Here is a 22,333-nt window from a genome sequence, read left to right on the forward strand (position 1 = left end):
TGGGATCATACATGAGTACTCCTTTCTCTGTTTTTGTTGTTGCATTTCCAGATATTTGTAGTCAGTTCTTCTCTCTCCCCTGGTATCTGAAAAAAAAGCTGGGAGTTTCTGGTCATTTTATGAGGCATGGGGGATATCTGTGGTCTTTGTTCCACTAAACTGGCATTGCTATTGATATTGCACAAACTGACACAGCTGAAGGTGCTTCATGGCCCATCACCCATGGCCAGTGCAACGGGGGGCAGTCCCAGCTGCCCAGAGCAGTAGCACATGCCCTCTGCATCCTCATATTCACCATTCCTTGGTAGTCCTGCTTGCCAAAGCACAGAAGAGAGAAGTCCTAGAAGAGGAGCTGAGCTTGCCATGTCCTTGGGGCAGGCAGAAACCAATGTGTGTGCCCTGCGGTAATGAGAGAGGGGCTGTAGGGAGGATGCTGGGGAAGGACGGAGGTGACACCACCTCCTGCTTTGCTTCCCCCAGGCTGCAGTGACAGAGAACCCGAGCCTGTGCCTTATTTACCTCAACCTGCATGTCTCTCAGGACAGCCTATGGGGCACACCCATTCGTGCTGGCCTGACATTTTGAATCCAAAACTTTCTTTTCTCTATAAAGACATAGACTCAGAAGTACTGACACATTTAGTGGGTGCCATACAGTAATTAAAGAAAGACACAGAAGTGGAAAAACATTCATTTTTTTGTGGGGATGTTTTCAAAACAAAAATTATTCAGTTTTTTTATAGAGAATATCTTTTTGTTTACAAATGTATTTCCATTCCAAAAATACAATTAGAAAGCTTGAGTTTGAAATTAAGGATTTCATTTGTCCTACAAAGGAAATATTTGTTGACGTTTTAATTTATGCAGAAGAAAACTGAAGTTTCAAGTCAGTTCTACGTGCTGCGGTTTTGTGTCAGAATGTTTAGCAGAACAAAAAGTTAATTGCTCAAATAGCTCTTAAAAATAAATAAAATAGAAATTAAAATCACTCTACAGAATGCATTTTTTTGATCAGCTTGCCTTTGCTTTTGTATCGTGTACACAGAAATACACACAAAGTCTGCCTACAGTTTTTACATGCATTGCAGGGATTTCCTGGGAGATAACTTGTCTCTCTTCTTCACAAGGGTTCAGGTCTAGCGGTATCTTAAAATGAGCCTTATAAGTCTTAATCAGACCCCTCACTCGCAGAGCGCATTACAGAGATGCCTAAATACCACAAGAAAGGCTCTTCTCCTGGTGTTTTAAAGTGCTCCTGGCAGAAGAAAAAACAGATTTTTCATGAGAAGGTCCATTTGCATGCTCTTTTCAAGCAGAAGATCCCCAAATTACTCTGATGGACATCCATCACCAGCCAGGGCCTGACTCTTGCACACTGATGAGCCAGTTTGCCATTCTGGCAGCCAAGCACAAAACCCAGGTACGTTTCAGAGATGCGTGAAGCCTTCCCAGCAGCCGCCCAGTAAACACAACTCCAGGAGGCACATAGAATCATAGAATCATAAAATCGTTTTGGTTGGAAAGGACCTTTAAGATCATCGAGTGCAATTGTTAACCCAGCACTGCCAAGTCCACCACTAAACCATATCCCTAAGCACCACATCTACACTACATCTAGGTGTGCACCAGCAATGACTTACCAGTGACTGAGGTGGTCAAACCCATGTTTTACTGCCGTGGGGCCACGCATCTCAAGGAGTCGTTGCTCATGGGCAGGCGGTAACACTCTGGAGGCATCAAGTCACAGTGATGCTGATGAGAGGTTTGCCACTGACTCCAGTGCCTGCGCTTTCCAGATCTTTATGAACACAGGGCAATTAGTCAGATTTCAGTTCAAGAACTTGGATTTCTATCTTCCCTTCAGCAGAGATGTGTCCCTGCAGGCCCAAAATAAATCTCCCCTAGTAACTGGCTTTTTCTGCAATCTTTCCCCACTGTCCTTCCCTCAGTGCTTGCACTCCCAGTGTAAGTGGAAAGGCAGCACCATGTACGTGTACAGGGAAGCACAGGGCAATGGAGAGTAGCAGGAAAGCCAAATGGCCCAGCACTGTCCTTGCTAAACCCTGGCCATGTCTCCTGCTGGCATCCCTGGTGAGGAGAGGCACAGGGGAGGACAAAGCAACGGGTCTTGATGATTTTTGTGGGAGCTCCTCCAGCTCAGGAGGAAGGAGAGAGTAAGGGATGGGGATGGCTGGGACAAAGCATGTGTCACAGTCCAGCATGGCTGAAATGGGTTGACGAACATCGATGCAGCCAAGGGGCAGGTGTGGACCTTGCAGGTCTGGACCCTCGTTGCTCTCCAGCTGCGCATCCGAGCTGTGTGTTTGAGTTAGACCTGGTGTTTACTCTGTCTCTGTGCTTTCTCTGAAAGCAAACCCAGCTGCATGGACAAGGAGGGAGCCATGAGGAACCATCAGGCCCCTCTGTCTGATAAGTATGGTGAGCAAGATGGTGCAGATGTCAGAGGACACTTTGTACTGCAGTGCAGACATGTCCAATGTTCTCAGAGGCTGAGAAACTCTCAGTGGTTTTAAGGAAAGTTAGATCAGACTGAAACACAATACAACCAGCAGAAAGGTTTCCATACAGACTTCAGAGGGTGATGGCACAGGTTCACAAATGCCTCTCCTGTCAACCAGACAGAGTGAAAGGGAGGAACACTTCGACTTTTTATATACTGAGAAAAGAAAGAGGCGGCCAAAACACAGAGCCAGGAAAGCATAAAGAAAAGCAAATTAATATATTTCTACTCTAATCCTCTAGGAGAAAATAACTCCACAAGATCAGCTGAACAGACACCTGACACGACCACCACCAGATTATAAAGACCAAAGAAGGAACATGGTCAACATGCAACAAGCAAACCAATATCCTGGTAAGTGCCCATGGACTAAGTGAAACTGTTTCCTTTCTTTCTTCCTTCCTTCCTTCCAGCTGGAAGACCATCCAGAAGATCCATGCAGGCACTGATGGCCAGGGCCCGATTTTCTGGGTACCCACTTACATCACCGCAGAGGCAGTGGGTGGTGGCTGCTGCTCTCCTGTGCTATTTACCTTACTGTCCACCACCACTGAGAAATGCTGATGTATGATCTGGAGAATCAGCTGGTGGTTCCTCCAGGCTAATGCTGCATCTCTCAGACATGGGGAAGGAAGGGCTGGTACCTCTCCCATTAGCACTGCCTGGGGCAGATGTGCACCCAAATACTTGATACAGAGGTGTCCTCTTGACTATCCAACTTTACTCCATCCAGATGCTTCTCTCATGTATGTGGTACACCTTGCTTCAGAGACTGAGATGAGAACCATCTCTCTCTTCGAATGGCAGCTCATGTACAGCACGAGGACCCTCATACTGATTTTTAAGTATCATCTCACATAACACCATCATGGGCAACCAGAGCTACCATCTGAACTTTTGGTGTGTTTAATATGCCGCGGTCATGGCCTCAGTGCTGCTCTACAAGCAGCTTTTCAACAGATCAGTCAAACAGTAGGTTAAAAGCCCTTGCTTTCTGCCAGAACTGTCCAGGTCAGAAAATGCCCAACACTTCAGGACTAGTCCTTGGTTTCAGCTCTTGAGCCCTCATCTCCTTGGAGAGTCTAGTTTTGGGAGCACAGGACTGCCTGCTTGGCTTCTCATGCTCTTCACCTTGCTGGTTAGAGCGAGGCTGCTCTGAGAGCAAAGGCAGAGTAAGAAAAAGATGCTGGGGAGAGAGAGGAGGTGGGGGAAATGCAGCAGATGGGATCAAAGGATGTTCTTTATACTGCAAAGCGTCTGTGCATTTAAGTATAAAAAGGATCCTTTGCCTTCTAGTATACCTTTGTATACAACACTGAGGAAATAAAAGATGTTCTGGTTGGTTAGTTGTTTTTCCATAACAGTTGGCTTTGCAGATTCAGCCAGGGATCTGAGTCTTTCTTTCCTACCTGTCCTTTGTAGCAAAACTTTTTCAGCTTCTATTACGATTTTAACGAGTTCCCAAGTGCAGCTCGCTCACATGCCACCCCTCTGCCCAACCTGCTGGCCATGGCACCAACAGCCCAGCTATGCGTAGAAGGGCTGGGCTGTGCTGCTCAGGCGGTGTTCATGCACTCCTTTGTTTTGTTTACAGGTTCTAGCAGCGATGAACTTGCTGCAGTCTGGAAACTGCTGCTTTCTAACAGGCCTGAGTGTTTATCATCTTCAGTAAATTCGCACAAGCATCGCTGATGCCAGTGTAATAACCCACGGTGAGGGCAACGCCACGGGGCACAGAGAGTGTTGCTTGCTGGCCTGGTACCTCCTGCGCTCGTAAAACAAATGCTTTGGCAACCCCAACAGTTTGCTGGGGAATCCTGTGATTTGGTGTGTTGTTTAAAGGCTCATTCCTGGAATCAAATGATTAACTGAGATTCTTGGCTTTTACTTAAAACCAATCCATCTCTAGCCCGAGAGAGAAAATGGAAATGACTGCAGGCACATCTGTGAAAGGCTCCAAAATAAGTAGTTCGCCATTGTTATGTGGCTCTTCTTGCTTTTCTTAATCTGATGGACTGTTTGCCAGTCTCGTGGTATTTGGAGTCCCATCTTCTGGGTTTGAAACATGTGGGATTGGCAGCACTTGTCCATTCAAACCTCAAGTCCCCACTGAGTGAGCCCAGGGAGGAAAGCAGCTTTTCAGGCAAGCCTGGGAGAAAGGGCTGTGCTGGGAGCTCGCAGCAGAGCTACCAGATGGAGCGATTAGGAAACTCTTGCATAAGGGAGTAACAGCAGAGAATCTGTTCCCTTTTTTTTGGGAATAGCTTTGCTCAGGTCAGGAAAGAAGAGACAAAAGGCTAAATAAAATAACACAGGGGCTTGGAGTCACATGATTAAGCATTTTACTCTTCTATGCTTTTCCCCATAGTGCCAGGTCACGGCAAGAAACCCCCAAGACATGAGCAGGTGGATCAGGCAGTGAAGGCTTTTCTCCGAATCACCTCAGCCCGAGGTGGCCAGCTGCTGTACACAGTGCTGCCAGGGAAGATATTTCTTCCCATGTGGAAGAAATCAGAACAGAAAATATTTCCATTAAAAATAAAAGGATAAAAATAGTAATACGAAGAAAGAGGAACACAACAAGTACAACCCATGTCCCGACCACTTGTGCTCTTCAAAGAGCGTGGCATTTGCAGGAGCAGTGGGATGGTAGCCCTGGGGGCTGCTCAACAGCTGGAAGGGCCACCCCAGGGAGGGGCTTCATCCCAGCAGCAAGTGAAGTGGCTCCACAAACTTGTTGAGCTGGAGCTCTCCCCAGATGGCTGTTCCAGGTCTTTTGACATGCCACCGATTTCTGTGCCATTCCTCCTCTTTAGTAACGGCATAAGGGAGCGAAGAATCATAGAATCATAGAATGGTTTGGGTTGGAAGGGACCTTAAAGATCAGCTAGTTCCAACCCCCCTGCCACAGGCAGGGACACCTTCCACTAGACCAGGTTGCTCAAAGCCCCATCCAACCTGGCCTTGAACACTGCCAGGGAGGGGGCTTCCACAACTTCTCTGGGCAACCTGTTCCAATGTCTCACCACCCTCACAGTCAAGAATTTCTTCCTAATATCTAATCTAAATCTACCCTCTTTCAGTTTAAAACCATTCCCCCTCGTCCTATCATTCCATGCCCTTGTAAAAAGTCCCTCTCCCACTTTCCTGTAGGCCCCTTTCAGGTCCTGGAAGGCTGCTAGAAGGTCTCCCCGGAGACTTCTCCAGGCTGAACACCCCCAACTCTTTCAGCCTCTTTTTATAGGAGAGGTACTCTAGCCCTCTGATCATCTTTGTGGCCCTCCTCTGGACTTGTTCCAACAGCTCCATGTCCTTCTTATGTTGGGGGCCCCAGAGCTGAACGCAGTACTCTAGGTGGGGTCTCACGAGAGCGGAGTAGAGGGGCAGAATCACCTGCCTTGACCTGCTGGCCACGCTGCTTTTGATGCAGCCCAGGATACGATTGGCCTTCTGGGCTGCAAGCGCACACTGCCGGCTCGTGTTGAGCTTCTCCTCAACCATCCCCCCAAGTCCTTCTCCTCAGGGCTGCTCTCAATCCATTCTCCGCCCAGCCTGTGTTTGTGCTTGGGATTGCCCCGACCCACATGCAGGACCTTTCACTTGGCCTTGTTGAACTTCATGCAGTTTGCACAGGCCCAGCTCTCAAGCCTGTCAAGGTCCCTCTGGATGACATCCCTTCCCTCCAGCGTGTCGACTGCACCGCAGAGCTTGGTGTCGTTGGCAAACTTGCTGAGGGCACACTCAGTCCCACTGCCCATGTCACCGTGGGACTGAGTCCACCCTCAGAGCCTCCATCTCTATCATCCCTGCGAAAAGATGTCACAATATTGCCAAAAAGCAGTGAGCAATGCACAACCCACTAGCAAAGCCAAAGACAGGGCTAATCGTGAGGTTCCCTGCTGAGCACTGATTTTCTCCTCTTCATTTCCAGAGCTAAATTCAGTTAGGTGGCTCACTGGGAAGACATAGAGGAGAATCTGATTGTCCCTGTAGGGGTAAAACCAGGTGGACTCCTAATAGCATCTCCTGTCCCAGGGACTGCCCAGCTCGGGGACTGCATTTAGGTGCTTAAGTCAGGATAACATAATTGTTAGGACAATTAGATTCTCTATAGTCAAATATCTCCTGCTTAGAGCCAGTTTGTGGAACAGCCTGCCTTCCAGGATAAGGTATCTTATGTTTATATTGATTTGGAACAAGCAACTCTGGTTGTGGAGTTACGCTCAGTGCTAACAATGATTTGGGAAGAGGTTATTTTTAAGTACTTAGGGAAAAAAGGAATCCTTTGCATCCATTACTAAATGGAAACCTCATATGTATAAAAATAATGCAGAAAAGGCAGAAATACATGGTAATTTTTTCTTCCGTTCCAGTCTGAAGGAACTGAACACCATTATGGTAAAATTTCAACAGGAACAGTACATTAAACAGCTGTTCCTAAACATAGACTTTTTTAAACATATATGCGCATGATTTGTCTTCAAGAGTTTTAAAAGAGCTGGCTGAGATGTTCTTCAAATTCTTAATATCACATTTTAGTCTCGAAACTCCAAAGAAGAGTGCTAATACCATGACAAAAATTAAAAGAGTAAGTAGGTAATTGTAGCCCTAGTGACGTAATGCAGAGCTCATCAAAAATACTGGGGAGCTGATACAGCCTGAATAATAAAGAATTTAGGAAGGAAATATAATTAATGTCAGGCAACATGGGCTGATGTAAAAGAATCTTTTCAAACTAGCATGGTATTTTTTTTCAGTGAAATCACAATGTTGGTTGATAAAGGTAATAGTTGTTCAGGTGATGTCCTTTAAAGCATGACTTCATACTGCCTATTTTGGGTAAGAAACCGGAGTGATACAAAATTAACACAGCACATAAGGAAATCACAGAATCACAGAATCACAGAATGTTAGGGATTGGAAGGGACCTCGAAAGATCATCTAGTCCAATCCCCCTGCCGGAGCACGATTGCCTAGACCATATCACACAGGAACGCGTCCAGGCGGGTTTTGAATGTCTCCAGAGAAGGAGACTCCACAACCTCTCTGGGCAGCCTGTTCCAGTGTTCGGTTACCCTCACCGTAAAGAAGTTTTTCCTCATATTTATGTGGAACCTCCTGTGTTCCAGCTTGCACCCATTGCCCCTTGTCCTGTCAAGAGATGTCACTGAGAAGTTCCTGGCTCCATCCTCATGACACTTGCCCTTTACATATTTATAAACATTAATGAGGTCACCCCTCAGTCTCCTCTTCTCTAAGCTAAAGAGACCCAGCTCCCTCAGCCTCTCCTCATAAGGGAGATGTTCCACCCCTTTAATCATCTTCGTGGCTCTGCACTGGACTCTCTCTAGCAGTTCCCTGTCCTTCTTGAACTGAGGGGCCCAGAACTGGACACAATACTCCAGATGCGGCCTCACCAGGGCAGAGTAGAGGGGGAGGAGAACCTCTCTTGACCTCCTAACCACACCCCTTCTAATACACCCCAGGATGCCATTGGCCTTCTTGGCCACAAGGGCACACTGCTGGCTCATGGTCATCCTGCTGTCCACTAGGACCCCCAGGTCCCTTTCCCCTACGCTGCTCTCCAACAGGTCTGTCCCCAATTTGTACTCATACATGGGGTTGTTCTTGCCCAGATGCAGGACTCTACACTTGCCCTTGTTATATTTCATTAAATTTCTCCTCACCCAACTCTCCAGCCTGTCTAGGTCCCTCTGAATGGCTGCGCAGCCTTCTGGTGTGTCAGCCACTCCTTTCAGTTTTGTGTCATCAGCGAACTTGCTGACAGTGCACTCTATTCCCTCATCCAAGTCATTAATGAATATATTGAACAGTACTGGTCCCAGTACCGACCCTTGAGGGACTCCACTAGATACAGGTCTCCAACTGGACTCTGTCCCATTGACCACCACTCTCTGGCTTCTTTCCTTCAGCCAGTTCACAATCCACCTCACTATCCGATCATCCAGACCACACTTCCTCAGTTTAGCTGCGAGGATGCTGTGGGAGACCGTGTCAAATGCTTTACTAAAATCGAGATAGACCACATCCACTGCTTTACCATCATCTATCCACCGGGTGATAGGTCTCCACATATCACTGTAAACAGGCTGTGTGATTGCAACCAAAAGGACAAACACAGTCTGAGATGATGCTGAACAAGGAAAAAAGAGTTCACTTTACATTGGAGATGTGCAAGAGCTGGGACGTAGAGCCTTGAAATCAAGTGTTGAAAATGGTCAAGTTCTGAAAAGAGATGAGAAGGACCGAAGGACTGGAAAACGTGCCACGCACTGAGACTGATGTATTTGGAGAACGCTGCAGGCATGATCACAGTCTTGAAGTACCTGTGTGGAAAGAAGGAGTTGATGATGGACCAACTAATGAAGTTAATCACACAGACTAATACATAATAAGATTTGATGACAAAGTCGAAGTTAGTCAAATTCAGTCTGGTTTTGTTGTATGTAATAAGGATCAAACCAAGGTGGTGTCCCACGTCCAACAATTGCTACTAGTTGCTACCTATGAAATAGCAAAGCTCCAGGGCTGCATGTTCCTTCATTCCTCCTCTGGGAGAGGCTCAGGGAATTCCCAAAATGTGGTGGTACCTTGGTAGCAAGACCATTCAAAAGCTTTTCTCACACTTTGGGAGACACTTAAAGTGGTACAAGAATTTAGCTTGTACTGTGCCATGTGGAAAAGATTTCTTCAGCTGACCCACATGTTGTGTGAAGAAACATCTTTTATTTGCCTTGAACCTGACTTCTCCCAGCTGAACTTCTTGTAGGGCTTGTACTGGAAGTGACAGAAGCGGAGGGAATTAAGCTGTGGAGCAGCTGGTTGTGTGCAGAGGCGGGTTCGCCACAGTGATATCTACACTGGCTGTGTATAGAAAACATTCAGTCTTCTACAACCAATCTCTCAAGGATTAATTCAGAGCCTTGCACTGCATAAGCAATCAGCCTACACTGCATAAAAGACTTATTGTGGCCTCAAAATAGAGACTACATAGCTGCATATCTGCCACAGTAGTGAGCTTGTGTTGAGGTCTGGAGGCTGAAGAGAAACCTCTCTTCTTGTCATTCATTGGCAGATGTCAGATACAGAAAAATCCTCCACTGGGCAGAATTAGCCACAAATGGTAGCTTCTGCATCAAAAGCAGTACTGCATCAAAAGCAGCATGGCCAACAGGTCGAGGGAGGGGATTCTGCCGCTCTTCTCCTCTCTCATGAGACCCCACCTAGAGTACTGCATCCAGCTCTGGATGTAAGAATGACATGGAGCTGTTGGAGCGAGTCCAGAGGAGGGTCAGGAAGATGATCAGAGAGCTGGAGCACCTCTCCTGTGAAGACAGGCTGAGAGAGTTGGGGCTGTTCAGCCTGGAGAAGGTTCTGGGGAGACCTTATAGCAGCCTTCCAATACCTGAAGGGGGCCTACAGGAAAGCTGGAGAGGGACTTTTTACAAGGGCATGTGGTGATAGGATGAGGGGGAATGGTTTTAAACTGAAAGAGGGTAGGTTTAGATTAGATATTAGGAAGAAATTCTTGACTGTGAGGGTGGTGAGACACAGGCCCAGGCTGCCCAGAGAAACTGTGGATGCCTCCTCCCTGGCAGTGTTAAAGGCCAGGTTGGATGAGGCTTTGAGCAACCTGGTCAAAGGTTGCTCACTAAATGAGCCCACTTATTATGTATTTAGTGAGCTCACTAAATGAGTCCACTAAATGAGCCCACTAGAGGAGGGGCCCTGCTTGACCTGTTGTTTGTGAACAGAGAAGGACTAGTGGGAGATGTGAGGGTCGGTGGCTGTCTTGGGAGTAGCGACCACGAAATAGATTTTTCGATAGTGGGGGAAGTAAGGAGGGGCAAGCGTAGAACTTCTGCCTTAGATTTCCGGCGGGCAGACTTTAAACTGTTTAAGAGGCTGGTGGACCGAGTCCCTTGGGAATCAGTCCTGAAGGGCAAAGGAGTCCAGGAAGGCTGGACGTGCTTCAAAAGGGAATTGTTAAATATTCAGGAGCAGGCTGTCCCAGTCTGTAGGAAGACAAGCCGTCGGGGAAAAAGACCGGCCTGGTTAAACAGGGATTTAGACTAGAACTTAAGGAAAAAAAGAGAACCTACTTGCTCTGGAAGAAGGGTCGGGTAACTTGGGAGGTCTATAGGGACGTGGCCAGGTCGTGTAGGGAGAAGATTAGAAGGGCCAAAGCTCAATTAGAGCTCGATTTGGCTGCTACAGTCAAAGACAACAAAAAAAGCTTTTACAAATACATCAACAGCAAAAGGAGGGTCAAGGCGAGCCTCCACCACTTGCTGAATGAGGAGGGTAGTGTAGTGTCAGGGGATGAGGAAAAGGCAGAGGTGCTCAATGCCTTCTTTGCCTTGGTCTTTAATGTCAAGACCGGTTGTCCTCAGGAGACTCGGCCCCCAGAGCCTGAAGTTAGGGACGGGGGGCTGTGTGAATCTCCCATGATCCAGGAGGAGACGGTTAGTGACCTGCTGTGCCAGCTGGACACCCACAAGGCTATGGGCCCGGATGGGATTCACCCCAGAGTAATGAAGGAACTGGCAAATGAACTTGCCAAACCACTCTCGATTATCTACCGGCAGTCCTGGTTAACTGGAGAAGTTCCAGCTGACTGGAAATTAGCAAACGTAACGCCCATCTACAAGAAGGGTCGGAAGGACGATCCAGGGAACTATAGGCCTGTCAGCCTGACCTCAGTGCCAGGCAAGGTGATAGAACAGATCATCCTGAGTGCCATTACACAGCACATGCAGGACAATCGGGGCATCGGGGCCAGCCAACATGGATTCATGAAAGGCAGGTCCTGCTCGACCAACCTGGTCTCCTTCTATGACCAAGTGACCCGCTTAGTAGATGAGGGCAGGGCTGTGGATGTAGTCTATCTAGACTTCAGTAAGGCGTTCGACACTGTCTCCCACAGCATCCTCCTGGACGAACTGGCTGCCCGGGGCTTGGATGGGTGGACTCTTAAATGGGTTAAAAACTGGCTGGATGGCCGAGCCCAGAGAGTGGTGGTGAATGGGGCAAAGTCCAACTGGCAGCCGGTCACTAGCGGTGTTCCCCAGGGCTCAGTTCTGGGGCCGGTGCTGTTCAATATCTTTAGAGATGATCTAGACATAGGGATTGAGTGCACCCTCAGCAAATTTGCAGATGACACCAAGCTGGGTGGGAGTGTCGATCTGCTGGAGGGTAGGAAGGCCCTACGGAGGGATTTGGACAGGTTAGATAGATGGGCCGAGACCAACAGCATGAGGTTCAACAAGAACAAGTGCCGGGTCTTACACTTCGGCCACAACAACCCCATGCAGCTCTACAGGCTGGGGGAAGAGTGGTTAGAAAGCGGCCCGGTGGAAAGAGACCTGGGGGTGCTGATCGACAGCCGGCTAAACATGAGTCAGCAGTGTGCCCAGGTGGCCAAGAAGACCAATGGCATCCTGGCCTCTATTAGGAATAGTGTAGCCAGCCGGTCTAGGGAAGGGAACGTCCCTCTGTACTCGGCACTGGTGAGGCCGCACCTTGAATACTGTGTCCAGTTCTGGGCCCCGCACTTCAAGAAAGATGTTGAGGTGTTGGAGCGAGTCCAGAGGAGGGCGACCAAGCTGGTGAAGGGTCTGGCGGGTCTGACCTATGAGGAACAGCTGAGGGAGCTGGGGTTGTTTAGCCTGGAGAAGAGGAGGCTCCGAGGTGACCTTATTGCAGTCTACAACTACCTGAAGGGAGGTTGTAGTGAAGTGGGAGTTGGCCTCTTCTCCCGGGCAACTAGCGATAGGACAAGAGGGCACAGCCTGAAGCTTCGCCGGGGAGGTTCAGGTTGGACATCAGGAAGAATTTCTTTTCAGAAAGGGTTATTAGACATTGGAATGGGCTGCCCAGGGAGGTGGTGGAGTCACCATCTCTGGATGTGTTTAAGAAAAGACTGGACATGACACTTAGTGCCATGGTCTAGTTGACAGGGTGGTGTAAGGGCAACGGTTGGACTCGATGATCCCTGAGGTCTCTTCCAAGCTGATTGATTCTGTGATTCTGTGATTCTGTGGTCTAGTGGAAAGGTGTCCCTGCCTGTGGCAGGGGGGTTGGAACTAGCTGATCTTTAAGGTCCCTTCCAACCCAAACCATTCTGTGATTCTACGATTCATGCCAACACATAACTTTTAGTTTTCTCATGCACAAAAGGCGATGTTCACATGCAACAAATGCCTGCACATCAGGTATCATGTGTGGCTCCCGCATGGTTATGTCAGCTTCTGCAGGGGCAAATGGCCATAGCCCAGCTGGGAATAGAGCTTAGAAGGGGCACAGGGGTGGCACTCATCAAGCACAGCACCAAGCCATGTCCTCGTGCCTGTTCAGACGCCACGCAGGAGGACAAGCAGGTCACGGACTGGGCTGAGCTGCTCTCACAGCACCTGGCTGGGAGGGAGGCTCTGAGTGCTGCAAATGTGTGAGATGCAGTCTTGGCTCTGGCTATCATCTGGGACAGGCCCTTCCAGAAGGGATGGATACCACTGCTGTAGGTGTCTAAGAAAGGTGGAAAAGGGGCCTGATGATGGTGCCTATCACGTCCCATTGTCTCTAGAGGGAGTCAGGATGAGCCATGCCCTGTAAAGAAGAAAAGTTCTTGATCTCTTCTGCCTCTGCTCACTTAGACAGGCTTTGTCCTGTCTGAAGTGTCTAGTGCTTCTATTAAAAAAGGCAGAAAAGTCTTTTCTCCTGCCCAGTGGTTCTGTCTGTTCTTCCCTGCTCCAATATTTCTCTTACAATGAGCACTGGTTTTGGCTTATCTGATGTCCTCTGAAGGAATGGAAAGACCACCAAAGGCTTCATATAGACCAAACCACCATTGGATGACAGGCATCTTTAAGGCCTTGAGCAAGTTCATGCAAGTCTTCTTAAGAGCAAAGTATCTTCTTCAAGAAATTCTGCTGCTAGAAAACTGGATTTTTAACCTGTTGGCGTTTGAATGACAACATGTATTGATGCATTCATGTTTGTTTTAACACTTTTGTTTTCTCCTTTCCAGGTGGTTCACCAGCTGTCAGTATGAGCTCCAACAATGTGTCCTTATCCAACCCAATTTCAACCCATAGCATCATGCCTCAGAGCTCCAGCCTCATGTCCACCCCTGCTGGGACGCGAATGCCTTCTGCTGCTGCTGCTCGGAGTATGGGCTGCTACGGGAACCTTCCTTGCAACCAACCAAGTGCATATAACGTGACTTCAGGAATGAACCAAATGCAGCCACACAGGAACCAAAATCAAGTCCTGCCCAGTCAGAATAATCCCATGATGTCTCGACAGCAAACCATGACCCAGGCAAACAACGTAGTGGCTTTTGGGACAGGGTCAGTGGTCAACTCGCAGCAAGTAAGGCCAACCTTGAACCATGGAGCCACAGGTATCCCCACACAAAGGCCGGCCAACGTGATGATCACAGCTGCTGCCACTGCTCAGAACTGGGCCTCGCAAGAAGCTGCAGTGAAGCAGCAGGATGCACTGAAACCTACAGGGGTCCGTTTCCCCGCTGGCACTCCATATCCTAACCAGTCTTTGCAACGCAACGTAGGCAACCAGCATTTTCCTCAGCGTGCATTGGCACCTCCTAATCACTTAACAGCGGGAGTCCAAATGAGGCCTCCTGCAAACCAAATGCACCAGACTCTAAATGGACAATCTGCTGGTTCACTACGAGGTCTCAGCATAAGACCTAACCAGCTGAGAGGACAGACTGTGCCTGCCTTGAATCAGCCAGGAACAAGTATGACACCTCCGTCATCTCTGCCATCAACCAGTTTCACATCTACCAACCAAAACTCTCGGGCTTACCAAGGGAGTGACCATGGTAATGACCTAGCATTTGACTTTCTGAACCAGCAAGGTGACAGTATAGGACCTGCGCTCAACAGTGACTCAGACTTTATAGATTCCTTACTGAAAACGGAACCTGGTAACGATGACTGGATGAAAGACATCAACCTCGATGAAATTTTGGGGAGCCACTCGTAAGTGACAGTACCAAGGGTGAACCAGATGAAGAGGCAGCAAGGACATTAGCTTTCTCTTTAGATGCCAACAACCTGCTTTATTAATTTACGCTCCAGTAATTGAGCTGTCCTTTAAAATACCACGTAGGGCAACTGCCCTGTTTGAAGAGTTGCTCTAGGAAAAAAATTGAAGTCTCCCCCAATGAAATGATAATGTAAGTGATATTCATACCTGCCACAAAGGACTGAGAACGCGTGAAGGGTCTGTTCCCCACACGGGTGCCCAGCGCATTGCGAACTCATCAGTTCTTCTCATGGGGGCTGCGTGGAAAAACATGTTTAGCTTCCCATGCACGCAAGCACCATACAGTGGTATGGGTTGTGGAACATCATTTCTCTGAGTGCAAGTAAGAGCCCAAGCGGCCCAGAGTTCTTCAGTCATCATGTTCACAGCCCTTAACTTCCTTGGGACTGCTCAGCCCTGACAGTATCAAGTCCTGTGTAAATCTCATTGCATTACAAAAACTGTTTACTTCTACACAGTACAAACTCATATTTGCTTTCCCGACGTTTTTGTTTAAACCCTGTGTATTTTGTAGCACACAAAAGGGTATGTGGTCCCATCCAAGGGAAGAAGGAAACAGATCATCCAGGTCATAACTCAGTGTGCTCTAGCATTCGCCTTCTCCCTTTCATCAGTGCTTGCAGCGAGTATTGGAGGAGGCTACTGTCCTGCCAGCAGCACAATCATTTTGGGCATTGAGGGGAACATGAGATGAACTACACCAAAGCTCAGGAGCCTCACTTTGCCACCTTGCCCTACCCCAGGGACTCCAGTGACTTAATGGACAACTTAAGTGAGAAAGGTGCTCATGATTTGACCCTCACTGACTACTTTCCCAGTCCAGCTTAGAGAAGGGCAAATGCATGAAGTAGCTCAGCTAAGCCACAATCCCTATTTTCATTTTAACCCATGGCGAGTGTCAGGTAGTTCAGCCCAGTCCTCCTCTATCAAGCAGGTTTACCCCAGCAGAAATGCCAGCATCTCTGTCTGGGGAGAGGCTACTCTTTCGATTGCAGAGCATTTTGGCTCCATCCTGCTTTGCCATATGGGGGGAGTTGAAAGAGGTCTGATGATGGCCCAGGTCCCCACAGCCTCTGTCGGGCAGAGTACAAGAGGCCCTGCCCCTGAAACCAGCATGCAGATCAGTTATAACCACCTAGGTTACTCGCAGTAGGAGGCTCCACTCAGCCACATCTGTGCTTGTAAATGAAACGGTTTCAGGGAATATTTCTGGGCACTGGATTCTATCATCTGTTCTGGCTTTGGGGATGGCCCAGCTAACACTGCCCTGAGCAATTTCTGTGTATCACTAGGGAGTTAACCTGTGGCATGGACCGCTCGCATAGACAGTTTGCAGCCACCATGCCTTGGAGGCTAACAAAGCAGAGCAGTAAGGACACAGGCTGTTCCACACTGCTTGACCTCGGTGCCAGGGAATAGTCTCGACCATGTTAAATTTTCCCCTACAGACTTGGTCAGTAAGGGCATAAGGAGGTGCTATGTCACCATAAAGCTACTCCGCAGTAAGTCAGACAGGAGGATTCATAGATGGGAACCAATCTTGCAATTCAAATGAAAATGCTGTACTTTAAAATGATGTGGTGAGATGTGTTTCGCGACCTCCTGTAAATTAGCTAAAACTAGATGTAGCAAAGGAATACAATGCCTACGTTCACATGCCTCAGCGCCAAGAGGCACTGCTCTGCCCTGTGCAAATGCTTTATTCATCCTTGTTAGTGGCAGTGGGATGAGTAGACTACTTGACAATAGCCTTGGCACTTATCTGACCTATTTCTCAAGAGAGGTTTTAATAAGGCTTTTCCAGTCATTTCACCCTGTCATTTCATGTGGGCACAATTTTTCATGATGTTTCAAGAAGCATCATCACACAAACGAGCACCAGCACCTCCAGGAAAGGTACAACGTGGGCATTTAGCTGGATATGCCAGTTGAGGTGGGCTGGTCCATGATGTTGGTCATTCCCAGACATGTTTTTTGTAAGAGGGACAAGAAAGCCTGCTGAAGAGTCCCTTCTGCTGCCCCAGCTAGTGATCGTTGCACACCCCTGCATTGTGTAACGTGGTGGCTCAGCTGCCCAGAAAGCTCCGTCTTTTCCCCCAGTTTTGGTTGGGGTATATGTGGTCCCTTCGATATGCCAGTATAAATTTATGCAAGTCTTTAAAGAGCTTTTCAGCCTAAGTCACTGGTGCCCCACCTAAGTTTGGAGAGATACAGACGCTGTGTAACAAATGAGTCCCTTATAAATTGTGCAAAACTAGACTGAAATAGTAGATACATGAATATAAAGTGGAGGGAAGATTGTCTCATCTGCCTCACACACAGGCCCACACCCCATCCATGAGCAGGTCAGCAGTGACTGCTGAAGCTCTGGTAGGAACAGACAACTGCGATGCCACTAAGGCCAAGGCTGAGTTAGCATCATCAGGAGCAATGGGCACTGAAGCCTGGTAACATCAACTACCCTCTCAGGCCATTGAAAAAGCCACCACTGGTTTCTGTATTAAGACCAGGTTGTTTTCCAGATCCTCAAATGATGTAAAAAAATTGTGTAGGTGAGGAGCTGGTCCCAAGACTTCAGGATCTCATGCAGTGGTGGATTCAATGCTGAGCTTTGTCCCATTGGCCTCAACCTGGAGCGGAGAAGACACTGGGCTGTGAGTGCCATCCCCAGAATCAAAATTTCATCCTGTCTTAAGTAAATTCAACAAAGGTAGAGGCCGTTTGCAGTCCGGCAAAGAAATGCCTGATGCATTTGAAATGTGAGCTTGTGAAAGACTCTTGCAACCAAAACTTGAATCCAGTATCATTTCTTCAGAACATATGAATGGAGCTAGTGTCTTTTTCCTCTTTCTTTGCAATGGCTAAGTGCACTACCCTTATAGTCTATTTTTCATCATTAACTGGGCACTCTTCGCAGTATTGGGTTGTAAATATAAAGAATTATTTGTTTTGTAAACTTTTGTAAAAAAAAAAAAACCAACACCAAAAAGTAATAATATTTTGGTAGGAATAATAAAAATCATATTATTTGGGTTATATTTATACATATGTGAAATAAATATACTATCAAAAAGTTGTATTTTATACAAAAAGTCAGCGGTTACCTTTTGTATTCTATATACAAAGTTTTGTATGATACAATTGCTTATTTTTATCTGCAGACTTCAGCTTTGGATTTCGGGGGAGGGCAGAATGGGATCATGGTTAAAGAGCTGGGCCTGACCCCAAGCTCACTGAAACCAATGGAGTCTTTCCATTGCCTTCACAGGGCTTTGAATCAAGCCTTTAAATCACCTTCAGATAATGATGTTTGACATCTGAAGCTCTCTGGAAACCTCAACATGAAAACATTCCAGGTTTCAAATTTTTTCCCTGAAAAAGGCTTTTATTATTATTATTATTATTGTTATTATTATTGTAACTCTTGGGAGGCAGGTGGGACCTATGTAACTGTCATGTCCTTGTTGCATGTATGTCTGCTTTATATTTTCCCCATATTATAAACCAGTGTTTCTCTATACAGACTGAAAGGAAAAGTTGCTGTACAGAAATGTTTGTGTTTATGCATTTTTACATGTGGCTGTATATACCTCCTAGTACTATGCAGTGACACTTATTTGACTCCATTTATTTTTCACCTAAACATGAATAGTATGTTTTTCAGTAGCTATCAAAACTCTGCCAAGTAAATCAATCAAAATTATCCCAAGTGTCTCTTTTCTTAATATGGATTTTATAATGAATGTCTGTTTAGTCAACTGCTCCTTCGTCTGAGTAAATTAAAATTACAGTGATATTTTAGGAAGGGGTGAGAAAAATGTGCATCTGGCGGCTTCTGGGAGCTCGGTCTGCCTCTTTGCAAGAGAGCTGCGATGTTTTCCCACTGACTGAAGTCATGGTTTCATTACCAGCAAGGGTTAGCAAATAACACATGGTATTTTAGCTCCTGGTGAATGGGTTGGTGTAGCCTTGCAGCACAGTAATTTGCTCTGGGATCCTGCCAAAGTTACAGCAGAGAGCTGGGTACCCCGAGAGGGCTGGCCAGGTCCCCAGGCCCATGCTCTGCCCTGGATCATGCCCTGGAGATATCTGCCGCTCTCTCCCTCTAGCAGAGACCCCTAATGAGATGCCACAAATCAGGCAATGAGTTTCTCCTCCTCCTCTCCGTGCCTGCATCGCATTACACCTCATTTTAGCCTAAAGAAATTCCAGCGTGCACCAGAACATGTTGGGTTGTAGACTGTTTCACACAAGTATTCATCCCTGTCAGGCTATTTTTAGCAGGCCAGCCCTGAGGAAGTGATTTCCCATTCCTTGAGAGGCTTTCCTCATTTTTCCAAGAGGGTGTCCCTTCCCACCCCATGAGCTGAGCTGCAAGAGGTGGTGAAGGGGACGCTTCAAAGGGACAAATGTCAGTGCAGTGGTGCCCGTACTCGAAGGCTGTGCTGTTTTCAGATATAGCAAACAGAAAAAAAGAGTCCCCACACCTTAACTGCTTCACTGCTGTTGGTGATGCTTGTGGACCTCCACCCTTTTAGTCCCCCTCATAGAATCATGGAATGGTTTCGGTTGGAAGGGACCTTAAAGATCATCTAGTTCCAACCCCCCTGCCATGCGCAGGGACACCTTCCACTAGACCAGGTTGCTCAAAGCCTCATCCACCCTGGCCTTGAACACTGCCAGGGAGGGGGCATCCACAACTTCTATGGGCAACCTGTGCCAGTGTCTTACCACCATCACAGTCAAGAATTTCTTCCTAATATCTAATCTAAATCTACCCACGGGGTAAGTGAGGAGACATTGCTCTTGGCTGCACCCGACAACCTCAGATCTGCCGGCTGCTGCCCTCGTATTTTTTTGCCAGCACTGCTCATCCCTCCACTATATCTGACTGCCCCCATAAACAGTTCCTGCATCATTCCCTGGCATTCAGGAGCTGCACAGGGAGGGACAGAAGGATGCTGGCACCTGCCCTGGGCCCCAGCACCCTGGCTGTGCCCGTGTTCCCTGTCCCAGCTGGAGATTCTGCAGCAAGGAGGTACCTAGGAGGTGCATGGCTCTCTCCTCACTTCAGCACCTCCTGCGCAGGTGGCAGACAGTGAGCTGGGCACATGCTGCTCCACTCGCACTCGAGAGTGAAAAATAGGGCACAGTCCCACTCATTCGAGAGTACGTCTGAAGTAGGTCAAGAAACTCATGCCCTAAAGGTGCCTCTTTGTCTACCCCAGCTGTAAAGGCAGAAGACAGGGCTCGTGGGATGGGGGGACCTCAGGCAGGGCTGCTGCCCAACTGAAGAGCTACATCTGTATCAGTGAGCTGAAAACCATCCAGGGACCCTTCCCAGGCCCTGGAGCATGGTTGTCCATGCCACCAGGCCGTGAGGGTCCCTGGTAGTGCTTGGGTGCAATGACCACCCACCCAAACAGGTCCCATGACCAAGAGCCATTCCCACTTTGGATGCAGGATAAGAAAGATAAGAGGGTATAATGAAATGGACATGAGCCACCACGTGGCCTCAGTGCCAGAAAATGTCCCCAGACATGTCTCCTGTGCCCAGGCAGATGTAGCCAGCAAGACCACATGGAGAGGCGGGGAGACACAGGTGGCAGTGAGCATTTTCCCTGCCTGGCCAGACGCAGCACAGCAGGAACAGCACCAGATCCGGGCAAGGGCTGACTGTTCCTGCTGCATCCCAATCACTCGGTGGGAAGCGCTACCAGCTTGGATGGGCAGCACAGCCAAGATTGCTGCTCCTCCCACAGCAGCACAGCAGTCTCACAGGCACAGGAACCGGGGATGACATGGAGAGGATCCTGACGCAATAAAAGTTCACTCCATGATAAACGCTTACATCACTCTCTTTTTCAAATGAGGCACTCTGGGTCATGCAGACCCCTTTGACAGAGCCCTTTAATAGGGTTCCAAATCATACCCCAAGTGCACATCTAAATATAAAACTTATTTAATTTTTTCTTCCAGTGCACAAAATGGTTGTGAACTAGCTCAGCCACAAGTTGCTGCCTTACTGGAAGACTCACAGGGTGAAATTCTAGTCCATATCATAGAATCGTAGATTCATAGAATGGTTTGGGTTGGAAGGGACCTTAAAGATGATACAGAACAGGTCAGGCAAGCTGACAAAAGCAGCCTGTTTAGGACTTAAAAATCTAGGTTTAAAAATAAAAAAAGAAACCCAATCCCAAACTAGCATTTGCCAATCTTGCATTTTCATTATAAGGAACTCCTATAAAAGAGTCGAAGCTTGAACTATTGTTTTTTCTGTAATGATTCAGCCTATTCTGTGCTGAAGAGCAAGCACCCAGCAAGCGACTGCAGCTCCTGGTGAATGTGTGTTGATGTTTGTGTTGCTGCTGCCTGGGTACCAGGGTTAGATGAGCTGCTTAGTCGTCCTTAGGATGTGCAACAGCAGAGCCAGTCAGCATCTCCCGGAGCGGCAGAGTTAAAGGCTGGCGTGTGCCTGGTGTGCAGCCCTCTCTCCCCAGACATCGTGCATTCCTGTGCACAGCTCGAGACAACAAAGATGCTCTATTGACGTTTTTTGGAGGGCTGCCTGTGATGTTTTCACTCTGGCTGACTGGTCTGCCTTGTTCTACAGGACACAGTTGCTCTGTTTTATCCTTCGTGCTCAGGAACATTGGGAAAATCCTGTGGTGGTGTTACGGATTTGGGTGAAATGCTGAGTGTAGGCGCATCCATGCAGCTCATGTTCAAGTCAACACATCTGATGGCAAAATCTATCCCTCAATATGGGTTTGACATGAAAGGAAATGTTCCTGGTCGTTATGAACGTCAATGAACATCACGCAAGGGCAGAATTTGCCCTTGTCACTGTTATGTTAGAGTGCCATGGTGAAAATAAAACCAGGGAATGTATTCAAATTGCCTGTTGTGCTGACCTGGTCTCTAAGTACAACAGGGAAGTTCAACTCTAGAGGCCTAAAAAAACTTTAACAAATTAAATTAGTGCCTGAAGAGCACTAGCTCTAGGGTACCAGCTGACTGAGAAATCCTTATTAGAAATTATTGTGTTATCATTTCAGGATTTGATTTGGAAAGCTCCTTCTTATAGAAGTAGCCCATAGGGTTAGTTTCATAAACTGATCATACATGCCAGTCAGGTTAATATATAAGCATAATTCATATAGGAATGTATTTTCCATCAATGAAAGACATCTAACTTTCTCTAGGAAAGATGTATCTGGGGACTCAGCAAGGTGGCTGTGTCTCTTCAAATTTATTTTAGAAGGAATTTGATAAATTTTCCAAAAGTGTAGTTCTTAAGAGAGAAATATGTCAGAATGCACATTGAATATTATTTGATTCATTAAACTTATCAGTATCTTTAAGGTAAATACTGAGGAATGTCTAAGAATATATATGCATTGGCCAAAATATCTCTTTGTGAATCTGCACGTCAACTTTGCCAATGATGGTTTATTTCTTCCTTCAGTTCCTTTTTCTCTTCAGGGTCATGCTTTTTTTCCATGTTACTTGTCCTCCAGCAAGACTTCTAGCTGGCATAATGTTATTCATAGCAACTCTACAAGTAACTGAACTCTACACCAAATTAAAACTCATGTAAAGAAACCTCTTGTACTCTCTCCTGTGGTTTCCTCAGTGTGAACGTGTTAGCTTGGGTCTGTTGAATAACCAGGCTCACAGGATGTCTACAGCAGAGGGAGGAACTCCATGCATGTTC

At 47.3% G+C, this 22,333-nt stretch overlaps 1 protein-coding gene across 1 annotated transcript in view; it reads left to right on the forward strand.

Annotated features, from left to right (window-relative positions):
- Positions 1-18,291, forward strand: part of MAML2 (mastermind like transcriptional coactivator 2) — a 232,955-nt gene extending 214,664 nt beyond the window's left edge. Inside the window, exons 4-5 of the mRNA XM_068395492.1 lie at positions 2,763-2,874; positions 13,568-18,291. Coding sequence (XP_068251593.1) covers positions 2,763-2,874; positions 13,568-14,550 — 1,095 coding nt within the window. The 3' untranslated portion in view covers positions 14,551-18,291. The remainder of the gene's footprint in view (positions 1-2,762; positions 2,875-13,567) is intronic.
- The last annotated feature ends 4,042 nt before the right edge of the window (positions 18,292-22,333 follow it).

Source organism: Nyctibius grandis, chromosome 2 (genome assembly GCF_013368605.1).
Source record: "Nyctibius grandis isolate bNycGra1 chromosome 2, bNycGra1.pri, whole genome shotgun sequence".
NCBI classification, from domain to species: Eukaryota; Metazoa; Chordata; class Aves; order Nyctibiiformes; family Nyctibiidae; genus Nyctibius; species Nyctibius grandis.